General features: G+C 30.1%; 1 protein-coding gene across 3 annotated transcripts in view; it reads left to right on the top strand.

The window, feature by feature from the left end:
* The window catches only part of LOC132938594 (hepatic leukemia factor-like), a 66,351-nt gene that overhangs the window by 20,629 nt on the left and 29,504 nt on the right, over positions 1-16,218 (top strand). Inside the window, exon 1 of one of the 3 annotated variants that reach the window (XM_061005513.1) lies at positions 3,693-4,057. The exons of the other annotated variants lie outside the window; for them this stretch is intronic. Within the exon in view, the coding sequence (XP_060861496.1) occupies positions 4,006-4,057 (52 nt within the window). The 5' untranslated portion in view covers positions 3,693-4,005. Of the gene's footprint in view, positions 1-3,692; positions 4,058-16,218 lie in introns of those variants that run through there. 3 annotated transcript variants of the gene reach the window in all.

Below are 16,218 nucleotides of genomic sequence, written 5' to 3'. Positions count from 1 at the left end.
TATATTTTTAATGGATTATGGTAAAGCTTTTTTTTTCTGAAAATTTTGAGAGTAAAAGTAAAATAATCAATTTTGGTTCGCTAGTTTATTAACTATGGTCCTCTAAAGTTTAGTAAGATCTACATTAATACTTTTAGTTGAAATAATTGGTATAGGTTTAATTTACAAAATCTAAATAACTTTTTCTTATAACTACCTTTTTTATACACTTAAGTAGTTTAATCGGTAATCTAATGACGCTCAAAAAAAAAAACATAAACAAAATTGTTGGCAAACATAGTTCATTATTTTTATTTTAACATACAATCATCAAAATCAATGTTATTATTTTAATTTGTTATTATAGGTAATCGTAATTAATTACTCCACAGTTACTTTCCCACAATATCATAAATTTGGATTCTTTATTAGGTGGCTAAAGTAATAATGGTAAATTGGTAAATGGTATTCGATTGTTGACATTAATGTCTTAGGTATGTATGGGGGTTAAAAAAAAATTGTGTAATGAAAAAAGTTTTGTGGTGCTCTTCTCGTACTGGGATAAACTTAAAATTACTTATTGGTAGGCATATATTGGTAGGTATCCCATGCAAAGTATGAATTTAGGAGTTGAAATTCATAACCCCTCTTATTTTTAGTTTTTGACATTTATAATTTAAATTTTATTTCGTATTTTTCATATCATAAATTTCTATCATACTTTTCTTACAACAGCATTAATTTGGATTCTTTATTGGGCGATTAAGAACTTAGGTAATAGGTACCTAATGGTATTTGATTCTTGTCGTAATAATATTAAAAAATCTGTAATTAACTTAGATTGACTATTTATCTAAATATCTTGCAAATAGTTTATTTTAAATCACGATTATTAAATAATTCTTAAAGAATTTCAACTGCTAAATTCATACTTTGCATGCGATACCTACCAATATGGGAACTATGGAACTTATGGTTCAAATTTCAAGTTATAAAAGTTGGCAATAAGAAAAATGTATTTAGCTCTTGTAAATTAAACCTATACCAATTATTTCAATTAAAAGTATAAATGCAGATCTTACTAAACTTTAGAGGACCATGATAGTTAGTAAACTAGCGAACCAAAATTGATGATTTGACTATCAAAATGTTCAGAAAAAAAAGCTTTACCATAATCCATTAAAAATATAGTAGTTGCGATTTGAAAAAATAAAGTTGATTTTGCTATTGGTACACCTGCGTGTTTAAACATTTTGAAATTGTTATAAAAAAACTGCCTGTTAAAAATAAAAAAACACGTCTTTTTTCGTATTAACGAAATTCTATGTCATCGATCCATAATCGTTAAAAAAAAACTCCACGTACAATGACATAAGATACACCCTGTATATTACGTCTGAACAAAAAACGACTTAAAGTAATTAAAAAAATATATAACAATTATTACTAATATTATTATTGAAAATCGTCTCATCGGATTATTTAACGCACTTTTTAAGACCTCATATTTTACTATTTTATTTATTTTATACCGCAGTCAGACCTTAAATCCTGACTAGTGAAGATGAAACATATTAACCTCTGTTCCTAATTTTTTATATCAAAACACCTTCTTATCTACTGCTAAAACCAGAGCAAACTTTGAAACTCTGGATAAGCTCTACGTTTTTAATACCTATTACAATAGGACAATTGTAAAATCTTTGTTTTCCTAAAATGTATTAGTAGCATGTATAACTTGTACATCAATTATTAACATGTATTATTTTTTAACTATTTTTTTTTTTATTAATTAACCTGCATCAACTTAGGCCATTAGGTGGTTTTTAACTGTGGGGGAGGGTACTGTAGGTTTAAACACGTGTGTTTTTTAGTGGGCACCTGTAGGTATCTGCCATGCCCGGGTGGGGGACGGCGGCACTTCTCTCCGGACACCGTGACTTGCCCGAAGAAAATTGCCGCCCGCGGCTGAGGTTTTGAACCGGCGTCGGTCCGCTCGGCCACCCCGTCCCCCTTTTAACTATTTATATTACCTATTCTATTCTGTAACACGATTAATATCGTATAAGTGCTTTTAGTAAATTTTTTAGCTAAGTTTATAAAATTTAATGAGTTTAATGTATATTTTACATTAATTCCTTAGTTGTTGATGCTGGATCAACAATAAAATAAAATAATAATAATAATAAATAACAAATGGTGGTCCAATATAAAACAACCATTTTACTTTTGAGTAATACACTCAAAACGCCATACACGTTTTTTTTTGTTGTTGTAAAATGTGATAAATATAGACTCAAGGTCAAACGTTGGTTTCAAATTTAAATAATAAACTACTCTAAACCCTAAAGTGATGCTGTACAAGGCGAGTTCATTGAATAATTATATAAAAAAAAATATTATTATCAGATTATTATGCCTAACATAATAGCATACCTACGCATATCTATGGCGCATAAAATATATCACAATATAACTGCTACTTCTTGTCGCAACTAAATTTTAGTATGCCCACGACGATATGCGTTGTCGATAATAACGAAAAAAAAAACCCTTAAAACCGCGTGTGATCGTTAAAATATTACAGTGACGTTTATTAATTATGATAATGATGATATCGTTGATATCGTTCCAAAATCACCAATATGGCAATATCGCTTTAGAGTAGGTACAGACTATAATAGTATTTACATGGCACCATAATAATATTCACGGCGGCCCTATATCAACGACAACGTTTTGAAGGAATTCCGATATTTATGTACACCAAATAAAATGAACGGATCTTTAGGTATACAAACGACATTCGTTTACAATATTACCTATATTACAATAATATTATACTCAGTTACGATGACACGCGCAAACGCTGAACCACTTGCATATAGGCGTGGCCAGACTTTTACAACAGGTGTTCGCTGAAGCCCGAAATGTTCTAAAATATTCATCGGAATAATGTTTATTAATATTTTGGAATAAAACGTCGTTAGGAATAGACGCGCAGAGCAACGGGCTACACTCTTATACTCCATGAGTATTTTTCATGACATTTTAAACATTACCGTCAGGGTTTAAATCGTAGTCTAGTCTGACGAAAAGAAAAAATATAATAATGATGCATGTGGCGCTATAATATCATACCGCGAGGCACCCGGGCCAGCAACACCCGTAAAAACACGCATGTGACCACTTGTAGTGTTGTATCGTGTGTGCGTGCGTGCGTGCATATTATTGTCAAAAACAATAATTATTAATTATTATCATCACTCCATACAACAACTTGAACAACAACTATAATACTATTATAATTTATAATATATATATATATATTATACAGTACAAACTGATGTACAGTGTGCAGCAACTACACACAGCCGCCGCTGCCGCGCACATCGCAGCCACGCAAATAATGGGCGTCGAAGAGTCCTTGAGCGCGTAAAGATAGCATAACATTATAATATAATATAATATTATACTCTTTTTCAATGATAATATTAGGCGTATCGCAGCGGCGGACGTGCGGGCCGGCGCGGGGGGAAACGTGTATAAAATATTAAAACATTATCAGGTTCTCGATCAAACCGGTTTTATTTAATATTTTTTTTTTTTCCCCATTTTTTTTTTTTTTTTGTTTATCTTTTAATTAGCCGTGACGAAATAAGAATCGGACAGAACGCGTATTCCGTGCCGTGCTGCACACTGTATAGATAGGTACGCGCCCGACCGCCGTCCGTCCGGCTAATATCATACGCGGCGACTATAGCGTGTAGTCGTTTTGCGTTCACAGTGTGTTCCGTCCCAGCCGAATACATTGTGATCCGATCGTTTTTTTTTCCGCGCGTTTACTCATTTCGTGATAGCGTTGCGTTCGTGCCGCCGCCGCCGCGACACGTCGTCACTATAGAGCAGTATCACAACATTGCATTGAGATTTGTTAATAATTCATTTCTCTCGTGAACGGTAAAAAAAAAAAAAGTCATTGGACGCACTTCTAGGCGTTTCTACTTCGGTCGCAGGGAACATTGTATGGACCATTCGGGTCTAAAAGAAGATATCGCTGAAGAATCGGTAGAAATGGGTAAGACGCTGTTGAAATAATAACATTCTCGTAAAATATTAAAATATTATTACCTATCGACGATGTTGCGCACCGCTCTACGTGACCGTATAATAACTATAGCTAAAATGGTATTTTTGTTCAGTAATGACTTTAAATTGTTTGCTTTGCGTTTCTTGCGACACGCGACGTATGAGATGATAGTTCGCTGGGATGCGTACAAAACGAGACGTACGTGACTCGGGGGGGGGGGGGGGGGTCAAAGGTCGGTTCGGAACGTTTTCATACGACGGCCGACGTGAGAAGAACGATGATCCCCGATCCACGAGTTTTTCTTGTTCGAACCCGACGGAGTAACAATATTATAATAATGTAAAATAATTTTGACTACGATAGCGGGAAAACATGTGATTTGCCTAAGCTATTGTCAGTCTGCCGCGATTGTGCGCCTCGATTTAGTCGTTTTATTACTGCAGTCTACAATACTGTCTGTCTGTCATTGTACATTCAACATTGTGTATTATAATATCATGGTTTTTTTTCGTCAGCCTTGCCCGGACGCGCACGCGCACATGTACGACGCACACGCACGCACACGTAAGCCGGAATGTCGGTCGATTAATCGGCGGCGCTCGTTCGATAATATCATATCATTAATATTATCATTTGCACGCGTTTATGATTATTGATTAGTATATTATTATTGACTATTGAGAATGCTTTTCGCCTTGGTACAATTTTGGTGGTTTTACGTTAAACTATGAGTTTAATTACTAGTTACTCATAATAATATGACCTGAAAACACGTAGCGCGTCTCTAGAATATAATATAATTATTATAGCAATATAATGTTCTAAAAAAAATGATTCTGCATAGTAGTGGGCAGTACACGATACTTTATAGTGATGTACTTACACATTTTTTAATGAGTCCTGCAATATAATATTTATATTATAATATTTTAATGGTAAGTGGCCAAAACGTGTCAAGAATTAACCAATAATATTTTGATCACCTAACGTTGTAACGCGAGTACGTTTACACTTGGCTATAGTATTCATATTATAATGATGTTGGTAATACACTAATACGCTTCTCCTACCTTGCACAATATGGTTGTAGCCTGCAGGTACGAAAATTTCAGCTTCGTAAACACTTAAAATAATTAATAACGAAAAATTCCAACGAGTCTTGTTAAATACAATTATATTTATAGGTATACGATAAAAACTTATGTTGACTAAAATTATATGCATTAATATATTAATATTTATACATAAATAATGTGTTTAATGATATCACCTACTTTGTAACAACTTCAATATATGCAATTTGCATTTTAATCTGATATTTACCAACAACCAACTGACTGGTATTGTGGTAGGTACGCAGTCACCAATGTTAAATGTTTTAAGGACGAAATATCTAATGAATTGTACCATAATAACCGTATAGTCTCGTTGATAAATATTAAAATAGTCGTCTCCCTATATAAATTGTTATATCTATTAAATTTAAACATAATCTGTTAATTTAAAATTGCCGTTTGGCGTTTATATATTATAAATAAATAAATAAATCATTAATAACTAAAATATAAGTAAAAATGATAACCTGATTAGGTAACAAATGTTTTTATTTTGACTTTGTTAAACCACGTGTATATTACTGAGCGTTATGACTCCCTATAACCTCACTATGATGCAATAACTACACGTATATTTAGTTGATAATACATTTTAGTTATATTTTAATTTAAAAAAATTACAAAATAGATATTTAAAAAGTAGGGAAACACAAATTTCCAAGTATAAATTAAACTTTTTTTAATACTATTCTTACCTTTTTTGTTAACATTAGCTAAACAAATAAATAATAATTACACTATATTATATTATATTAATACACATGTACACATAACGATTATCGAACACATATACACCTACTTTCAACCATTCAACCCAGAATTAACGTATAGATGAGGTAGGCATTTGCCTGGGGCTTTTTTTTTCTAGTAATAAATTATAGTAGGTAATTACTAATAAGTAATAGTAGGTACACCGAAATCCAACATATTTAAAAAAATTAAAAATTGTATAGCTGTTAATCATTTTAGCTAAAGCATAATATCAACTCACAATAATTATCATATTCTATTTTATAGCAATGCCTGAAGCCTGAAGGTAATAATACCAGTCGTGGTTACGGTTAAAGAGTAACCGTGGCTTTTATGGTATTAGTCACGGATGTAGATAGAGCTTCTATCTACAGCCATGGTATTAGTGGTACATTGTTATCAATCATTGGATAACAATAACAATATTAAAATTATTCTTAAACTATTATGCTTAGGTATATAATACATAATACATTTATATGAAATAAAGAACATGGTATTTACTACTTGCTATGTCAGACGAAAGATGGAACGCCTTTACATTATACACAATGGTGTATCACTCTGTAGCCCGTGTCTTACTTAATAGTTAATAGGTCACAAATAACTAGAAAATAGATGTTTAGATTGAAAAATATGAAATATGTGTACCTTTTTTTAAAATACATAGTGTAACTTTTAATTCATAAAATATTGAAAATTCTCGAGATTATATATTTTGAATGTACCTACCTATTATTTATGTTGAATTATGTGGCCTTACTAATAGGCTTTTAACAAATATCTGCCTATTATCCGGCCCTTCAACTATCCAAAACACCCCAATAAAATATAATATATGTATATATCGTCTTGAATTCTAATTACTTGATATAACAAACATTCTGATTGTAATTTATTATATTATGATCAATTCTGGTGTGCGTGTGTCGTTTACTCCTGTGTATACCGTATCACCCATGTGCTTACACTGTAACATGTGATTTCAGAAAAAATGCCAATGTGGCAATGTTTTATCTGTGAATATGTGCGGCAAGTATTTGAAAATCGCTATATGTAATAACGAATAACGATAACTGAGATTAAGTGATTAGTCGGTACCGGAGAAATAATATATTTTATAATTCCTTCTCATCAGCCATTACTCTATGAATATAACACAAAGTCACACTTGTCAGGCATCATTATAGAACTATAAAAGATAAAATTAAACTAAGATCATTACTCATCAGACGAAGACAAGTATTTTAATAAATATGAATTATCTATTGAAAGCGTCTTATAGCTTTTTAAAAAAATAGCACCAAATAAGTTACAAGTACTAAGGACGTCGATATTCTGTTAGTACAGCTAAAATACTATTTACTTATTGATTCGATACTGACTATACCTCCTACTGCAGATTCGTTGTATTTACTCGTGCGCCCATACAATGCCTATATTAATATATATTTATAGGAAGTGTTATTCAGTAGTAATTCAAATGATGTAGGTACATTTGGAAAAAATCCACTGCGCACCTTATGCGTATAATGTTGGTTATAACCTATAACAGTAGTTAGTATCAGACATCAGCCATTCAACCATTATAATATTAACGACAAATAACGAATGAAAAAAAAGTAAAAAAATAATATGTATTCCCTCTCTGTGGGAAATATGGTTCGAACATAATAATATTATGCTTAATATTATGATACCGTTGTAGTCGCTATAGTCAATAGCGCAATATTGACTGACCTCGCTGTGTCAAACATTCTGTGTACGTCTGGGGTTTCTCTTTCACATATCGACACGCAAATGGTATGCACATAATATTGATTTCCAGTAATGCGGGCGAGAGAAGAGGGAACACACGTATATTTTGTTTCTGAGATTACTGAATAAATCTTTGTCACTCGGCCGTTATATTATAATCACTCCGTAGTGGTTTTTCTCTTCATACGTTTCGCAGCCCAGCATCGGGTCGCGATTAACTATAGACATTGCACCGTACGGCGTACGTATAACATTGTGCACGCTGTATGGATTTACGTGGATAACGTTAATATGTACCTCGGGTGCGCATGCGCATAATTTATACTTCTGCGCCATGCCGTGTTAAAGATATTCACTTTCGTAATAATATACATGTCAATTTATGCAACACGTAAATAACATTTGTATGCATTAAAAAAAAAAAAAACCACGAAAGAAGACCAACGTCATACAACGGCCAAACTTACGATTATATTTTAGAACGATTTTCAAGGCAAACTGGCCGTGCCACATTAACTGTTTCATGAGTTTTCTATTTTATTTTTTTTTTTTTTTGTTTCAATTATGCGCGTAAAATAATATTTTGTTCGGAATAAGACGTGTCCAGACATTGAGACAAACGTTTAAAAAACCAACTAATAATAAATCGTGAGACGTGGGAAGGCGCGCAGCATAAATTAAGTACTATACAATCGTTTAATGATTTTCAATATATTTTTCAGACTTAATAGTTTTTATCTAAATGATTTTTTTTTTTATACTGGAGTTTTAAAAATATCAAAAAACACTGAAAGAATATATTTATATTATATTCAATTTGAAATAAAAGTAAACAATTGGCAATTGAATTTTCGTATTTACGAGTTTTTTTTTAAATTGTACTAGGTAGTTAGTAACTAGGAAGTTAGTTGAACATCAATATTATTCAAATTTAATGGAACTATAATATAATATATATATATTATTTATTGTCATCATATATTCTGTGTTTTTAATGGTAAGCTAATGTTATAAAACGATTATTTAAATGAATTCAATTATACTGAATTATTTATGATTTTTTTATTATAAATAGATACTTACTAAAAAAATGTTTCTTCGATTAGAATAAAATTTAAATATCTAACATGTTCTGAATTAGTTGTTAGATATTGATGTTTTATAATATATAGGTATAGCTAGACATAATGTTTCCGGCATTTCGGTATACACAATAAGTTCAAAAATAACAATATAATATACGAAATAGAATATTTTCTATAGTATACTATGATAAATTACAATAAAATAAAAAGTTGGTAGTACCTACAACCTAACCACACAAATCTTCAATGTACAAATCATACTGAAGTTACAGTATATAAAATAAGAAAAGGCAAATCAATCCATTTTCAAATAAGATCAAACACTATTCAAGTAAAAAACTGTTCACTTATTCGGGAATTAATAAATACTAAATTAATAACCATGAGATATGGGTTGGCCAGGTTGGTTTTAAGATTTAGCGACATGCCGACACGTCAGGTATATAAGATCTAACGGTAAGTAATAAATCATTGAACAAAATATTATACTATTTTTTCACTATTACAAAAATGTGCTTACAGTATCATGGCCGTTCTGTCTCACGTATAAAAACAAAAACATATCTACACTATAATACCTTTATAATATCAACAGTATATAAAAAAACCAGCAGATGCACAGGCCTATACCTGATTAAAAAAACAGGTTCTACATTATATACTATGATTAGAGTATAGGTAGGTACACTGGTACAGAATACACGATACAAATGTATTGAAATCAAATACTGTCATAGTCCATAGTAAGGTTTTCATGATCACATTACAGGAAAAAAAAAATATTGTATTATATTAATTTTTATGATAAATACAGTAACGATTAAATAAATAAATGTATTATAATAATAAAATATTATCATGTATGAGACTGCATCATTCGATTTAATTTTGTACTCAAATTATGCCTCTGTATATATTGGGCTCACGCTCGTAATTTTATTATTATAAATAAATAAATACACTGTTTTCCTATTCAATTTAAATTAAAGATAAAATATGTAAACCGTGTAGTAGTTTGGTAAGTAGGTAACATATTGTTGTAATATATAGCGGTATGATAGTAATGCCGTGTAGGGCCGTATAGAAGAGATAAGCCATCAAATATTGCACCCAGGATAAAACCTCAAAATGCACCATCATTTGTACATATTCACGTACATGAGGGGAATCAACCGCCCCGAATTATTTTAACTTTATACATTTAGTAGCCTAACACTGATTTTGGTTGGTGACTATAAACACGTGTACTTTATGTTAGGTTAGCTATTTTGCTGTAATGTACACAAAGTAATTTTTTATAGTGATTTTCTATTATGTCTATAACAAATAGGTAGTATAAAATCAACAAAGTACTTAAATAATGGTTTTTGAAATAATAGGCGTATCACCTAACAGAAATAAATGTATAGGTAAATTGTATAGCTGACTACAGGTGGATCAGGTTAGGTCACTAATCAGGGTTCTAAAAATCATGTAGATATCATCAAGATAGATAAGAATCGAAACCTCATTGGCTCCTTTAGCCATCTCGATGTGTATTATATTGTTTATTTTATTATTTGTATTTTGTAAATTCGGTAGGTTGACCTTAATTTTTGTTAAAGACATCGCATAAAACGTATAGTAAATAACCTAAGACCAAAATACCGTACAATGGTATTAATTTAGCCAAAAAATGTGTTTAAATATTTTGAAAATTTCACTGTGTATATTGAAATGATAATTTAAGTAGAAATGAAATCAAGTTTCTACGATCCACATTTTTGAATTACCTACAACAAAATTACTATGATGTCGAATTTTACGTGTGAAGTCCAATATTGTCATGATTTGAATATCAAACGCTTATTAAAAACCTGACCGTAGATTCGGTATTTTTTTACCTATGAACCATCTATACTTTTAATAGCAAATAAAATAATACATTCATATAATATTTGAAATTAGAAATTTTTTAAATTATTATATTAAATAAATAAACGTTTATTTGGTTTAAAACATTATTTTTGTTTTGTAATAAAGTTGCGTTTACTGCAGCAACAATGCAACATACATGAATAGGTCTTGTAATGTATTATATTGTTACGTAGTTGGATAAGAATTAGCGTATACAGGTGAGTGTATGACAAATGTCTATTGCCTGCATTATACATTTGAATAATATTTCCATTGGAAACATTATAATATATTATATACTTAATATTCGAATTACACTCAAAGAAACGAATATTTCAATTTTATGACAGGTTTAAAATGTAAAACTATTATTCAAATTAAGTTTTGGCGTACTTACTACTCGTATTTATTGATACTTTGGTACAAAAGGTGTATCCTTCGATTAACTATAGTGATTGATAACACAACATCCTTAACTATAAGCAACATAATAGGATAAAAATATAATAATATATGCCATATTCATTTAGAAATCATGTACTATTATAATACTGATATACCTATTTATACTTTTGGGTATATTTATGAATTATGGTTAAGATGCGCTGCTGAGAATATAATATATTCGTGAACATCTTAATTAATAATATATTATACGTCTGTTTTCATAAAAATGTATAATATTATAAGATGTAAACTGTAAAGGAAAATATATCAATGTAGGTACCTACCTATTTATGTATGTTTTCAAAAAATTTATATTTTATTTTATGGTATCGCTTTCAAGTGGGGGGAGGGGGGTTGACATTACTTCTCCCTAACCACCAAAGTATATTGACCCAATATATTTGATTTTAGTAGCGATATGTTTAAATTTCTTCGACATCAAATTGCGCAATCTATTATCCAGTTTGAATACATTCAAATTGAGGTGCATGCCACATAGGTACCCACATAATATTTATTTATTCTAGAGTAGGTAAATAATGATGTATATTGTATAATATTATAAATTATAATAATAATGAGTTGTGGCATTTGTAACTTTCCGACTTGTAGTAGGTATATCCAGATGTAGATACAGTATTAACGTACCTACCTTGCAGTGGTCTAATGAAAAGAACCGAGATTTTATAAGTACATTTTTTTCCCCGAGATGTTTTAATTTTTAAACAAGAAATTGATATCATTTAATCGATCGGAATAATAAATTATTAACGTTTTAGGTAGGCCCGGGTATCTGACTTATTAAAAATAAAAAGTTGTTTAATTTTGTAATATTTATACAAAACACGCGTAGGACATCTATGTTACCCTAGAAGTGTAATAGAAGTTTAGATTATAATAATATTATTATGATGATTATCGATGAATACTTGTCCGTATTACATTTTACTGCGTGCGGTAGTATTTAACAAATATACAACATCCAAACCGAAACAGTCGTAGCCGGTAGGTATAAAATACGATTAAAAAAAAAGACGGGCACCTGTCAGTTTCAATACCGCACGTCATATTATTATGTACGTTTATAAAATATATGTAAGTACCTATATTATTATTAGGAAAACTGTTGAATATGACACAGCTTCAACTGCAGTCTCTTTCATTCCGTTATATTTATTTTAAATTATGAACGCTGAATTGATTTTAGTTGTAATGTATATACATAGATAACATTATAACAAAACAACAAAGGTTATTAACAGAAAAAAAAAACTCAGTAGAGAACATTTTATAATATTCTACGTATTAATGATGAGAAACATTGCATCATCGTAGTTAAAGGTGCATTACTCTCAAAGTCGGTTTGACCCAACGTCAAATAAAATATTATGTATAGTGTATGATATAATATTAATGCAACACGCATGGGAATTTAGATTTGTTTTCAACTGCGACGAGCGTCAATGTTATTAGTTATTACTTATTATTTATTACCCACACATTTGAACGTGGATATTGTGCTTTGGATTTAGAAGTGTTATTTTAACTGCAGAACTGCAGTGTTATGGCCGTGTTACGCAGGGGGTATCCGAATCATTCTTGAAAGCTGTGGTGATGCATCTGTATGGCCGCTTAGCAGCCCCCATATAAAGGGTGTACCATACACCATTATGTTACCTTACTATAGTGTTAATATAACGTTACTATAATCAATAGCATTTGTTTTATTGTTACTATTAATTAATGTATAGTGTGCGCACTGTGCAGCGCGAAATCGTAAAGAAAAACGTTATGAATATTCGGTACAGGAAATCGTATTTTCATAAACCGTATAATTGAATTTTTAAGTTCGATACCTAGTATAGAAAGTTGTCGACAAAGAAAAGTCTGTATCCTTAGAATACTACGATTCACGTTGAGAGTACACGTGACGTAACGGCACAGCACGTGGGTCCGTGCACCCTGCTCTGTCATTTGGGATACACGGCCCAGGTTTTCAGTTCAATAGTTAGTCAAGTTAGTGTGCATGCGATGGATGTATACTGCGCTTACAGACACTGGATTTATTTTCGACGACAAAAAAATAAATTACAACAATTGCCAATTGGCGAATGACACGCAATGATATTTCCTTACGCAAGTTGCATTTAAGACCGCGGCCCGTATCATATCGCACGTATATACCTACATCGCATCGCAAGATAACTCATCCCACTCGATCGACCCGTCAGTCCGTCGTCCCTTGCGTTTTTCGTCGGTTTTCAGTAGTTCTTCTGGCGAAATTACTATTCGTTTTTATTTCTTTCGAACGTACACATGTGTACGATCCGTTTTATCATCCGACGAAAACATCCGCGTATAAACCGTATCGCCCTATGACATAAACACGTGTCGATATTATAATATTTGTATAATACATTTTATAATCTCGTCTGCGCATCGACTTTAGAATCGGCACCGACATTTTGTACACGTTTTCACTCGAATCGGCCGGTATCACCAATGACACCAATGAGCGTAATAATAATAATAATAATGAAATAGTTTTGTCCTGCCACAGATTGTCGTACCGTAGCCAGAAGATCGCGTTCCCTTTTAATTTTTTCACCATTTTCGTCCCCGTTCGTGTGTCACGAATCCCGTTCACACCTTACTATTATTCGCGTTTACCATAATAATATTTTATATTCTACGCATGGCCGCAAAGTCGACACCGACACCTCGTGCGCCCCTGTAGGAACTGACGTACTGTAGGCTTTAATTTTTTTACAATAATAATTGTACGTTATAATATTGTATTCTATACAAAACGAACAACACCATATACCGACCGCAGACTGTTCTTAATGTGCGCTTAAAACGATCGAAATGATACAAAACCGTCAAGTGAAACAACAGTCACCGATGTCAAATAACCAATGGACCGCTTCCAATCATGAGTACTACCCGCCAAAGACTTACCTCATACCCATACCAGGTATATGATTGTCTCATGATATACCACGTTATAATAATAATATAAGGTATAATATGTATTATTGTGCAGTGTGAATGTTTGATTTATTTTAACGTAAATAAAAATGTTTTGTTTTTGTATTGTTATTATTATAGGTAGGTACGTTGTTTTCGCTGTATATAATATTATTTTCTGATGTGATAGAACAAATAGACGGTTTGAGACATAACATCATAATATAAGACGTAGGTATGATTGATATTCTATAGTCCGTGGGTACACTGGCTAGTGTACAGTTCATATCACATTGAAAACAATTTTATAACTAAACATTTGAGTTAAACGTTTGAATCCCAGATCTATGTTCTACATTATTACCTACTCATTATTTGTAGGCATCAATTTACAATTCTACATAATATCTTTATTTATCGAAAATAATGATTTTAAGTACTTTGATATAGAAAATAAATATGATGGTATTATGATTGATAAATAATAATTATGCTAAATTAAATGGACTATAAACGTTCAACATTATTTATTTTTTTATCAAATTTGTTAATTACATTTTTTCATGTACTATATAGTCTACAATCAGTATTCAGTTGTATTTGTCTTGTTAATCAGCATTTGTATTTTATAAGCTCAAATTGTACAGTTAAAAATTAAAATGTATGACTCATGTTTGTTTTACATGAAATTAAATTTTTTAAATATGTTTTGACTATATTTTTGTATCTACAATTCTATTTAATAATCATTCTCCATTATTTGATTTACCTATTTCGGAGATTACAGAAATTTCAATTAACGAGGATTTATAGGATTGAAAATATAATACAATTAATTTTGGGTGTCTAAATAGTGAATACTACTTAGCCACATGAGTATATTAAATATTTAAATGTTATAAAGCGTGTTAATGTTAATTAAGTTTTACATAACAATTTGTTTAAACTTTATAGTTTATATGACTATGAGTACCTTTATTTTAGTATCTTAGTAAGTAGTATTTTAGCAATTACCTAAAATAACTCCTATCTATTGTTATAATACTGTAGGTACGCACTTCTTTATTTTTTTTAGTTTTTAATTAATAATTATATACATTATAATCCATTTACAGGCATAGCGTATCTTTAAAATAACAATATTATTAAAAGAATTAAAAGGATTTTTAAAGGTTTAGAAAAACATTTATAGATATACTGACTTATTCCCATTATAAAATTAATAGGTTAGCAATTTAAATTATTAAAATATAATATATTAATATAGTATCTAATGATGAACAAAAAAAATTTCAATTCATACGTACAAATAATATTTTTTTTGTACATAAATAATTTATTTATGTAAAGTAAAATTCGCTTTAATATTTATTAAACTATAGAAATTAATATTTACATCGCATATATTTTCATAGTAAAATATTCATTTGATAATATTACTGTAATCTAGGGATTCAATAAAAAATATTAACACATTTTAGTTGTATAAAAATCATTGTTTTAAAGAACAATGTACGGTATATAACTTTTCAAACTTAAATCTGTATTTTAAGTTTAATTTTAAATAAACATTTTATTACTATCGTGTATATATTGCAATATATTGTAAAAAGTACATATTTGATTTAGTAAAATTATATTTTCTGCAACTTATTTTCATTATTTTAAAACACTTATTATTCATTTCTTATACAAAAACTACGATGAAATATATGAGGAATAGAAGAATAAATAATGAAAAGTATTTAAGTTCTATATATTATATTTAGTCATAAACACTATATCATAAGTATATTAAGAGTGAAAACAATTAGGTACCTAGTTTATAATTTATTTTTAAATTGATTTATAAAAATGTGAACTTAAAACTTATACTAAATAAATTATCAATATTTAAGATTTTATATCCAATATATTATTTATAAATTGGAAAATAATAATTGGTATTATAGTATCTATCATTTTAAAGCACTTAGTAATCAGACATTAATTTACGTTCTGTTTTCCATTATTAGAGACACAGTGTTCCATTACAATTTAAAAGTAAAAAAAAAATTTAAATAAAAACAAAAATATTACTATTAAAATAGTTAATGTATTTTGTTTTCAAGTGTCGTTATTAATTAAT

Source organism: Metopolophium dirhodum, chromosome 2 (genome assembly GCF_019925205.1).
Source record: "Metopolophium dirhodum isolate CAU chromosome 2, ASM1992520v1, whole genome shotgun sequence".
In the NCBI taxonomy this organism is placed as follows: Eukaryota; Metazoa; Arthropoda; class Insecta; order Hemiptera; family Aphididae; genus Metopolophium; species Metopolophium dirhodum.
This window is presented reverse-complemented; position numbering and strand designations above follow the sequence as displayed.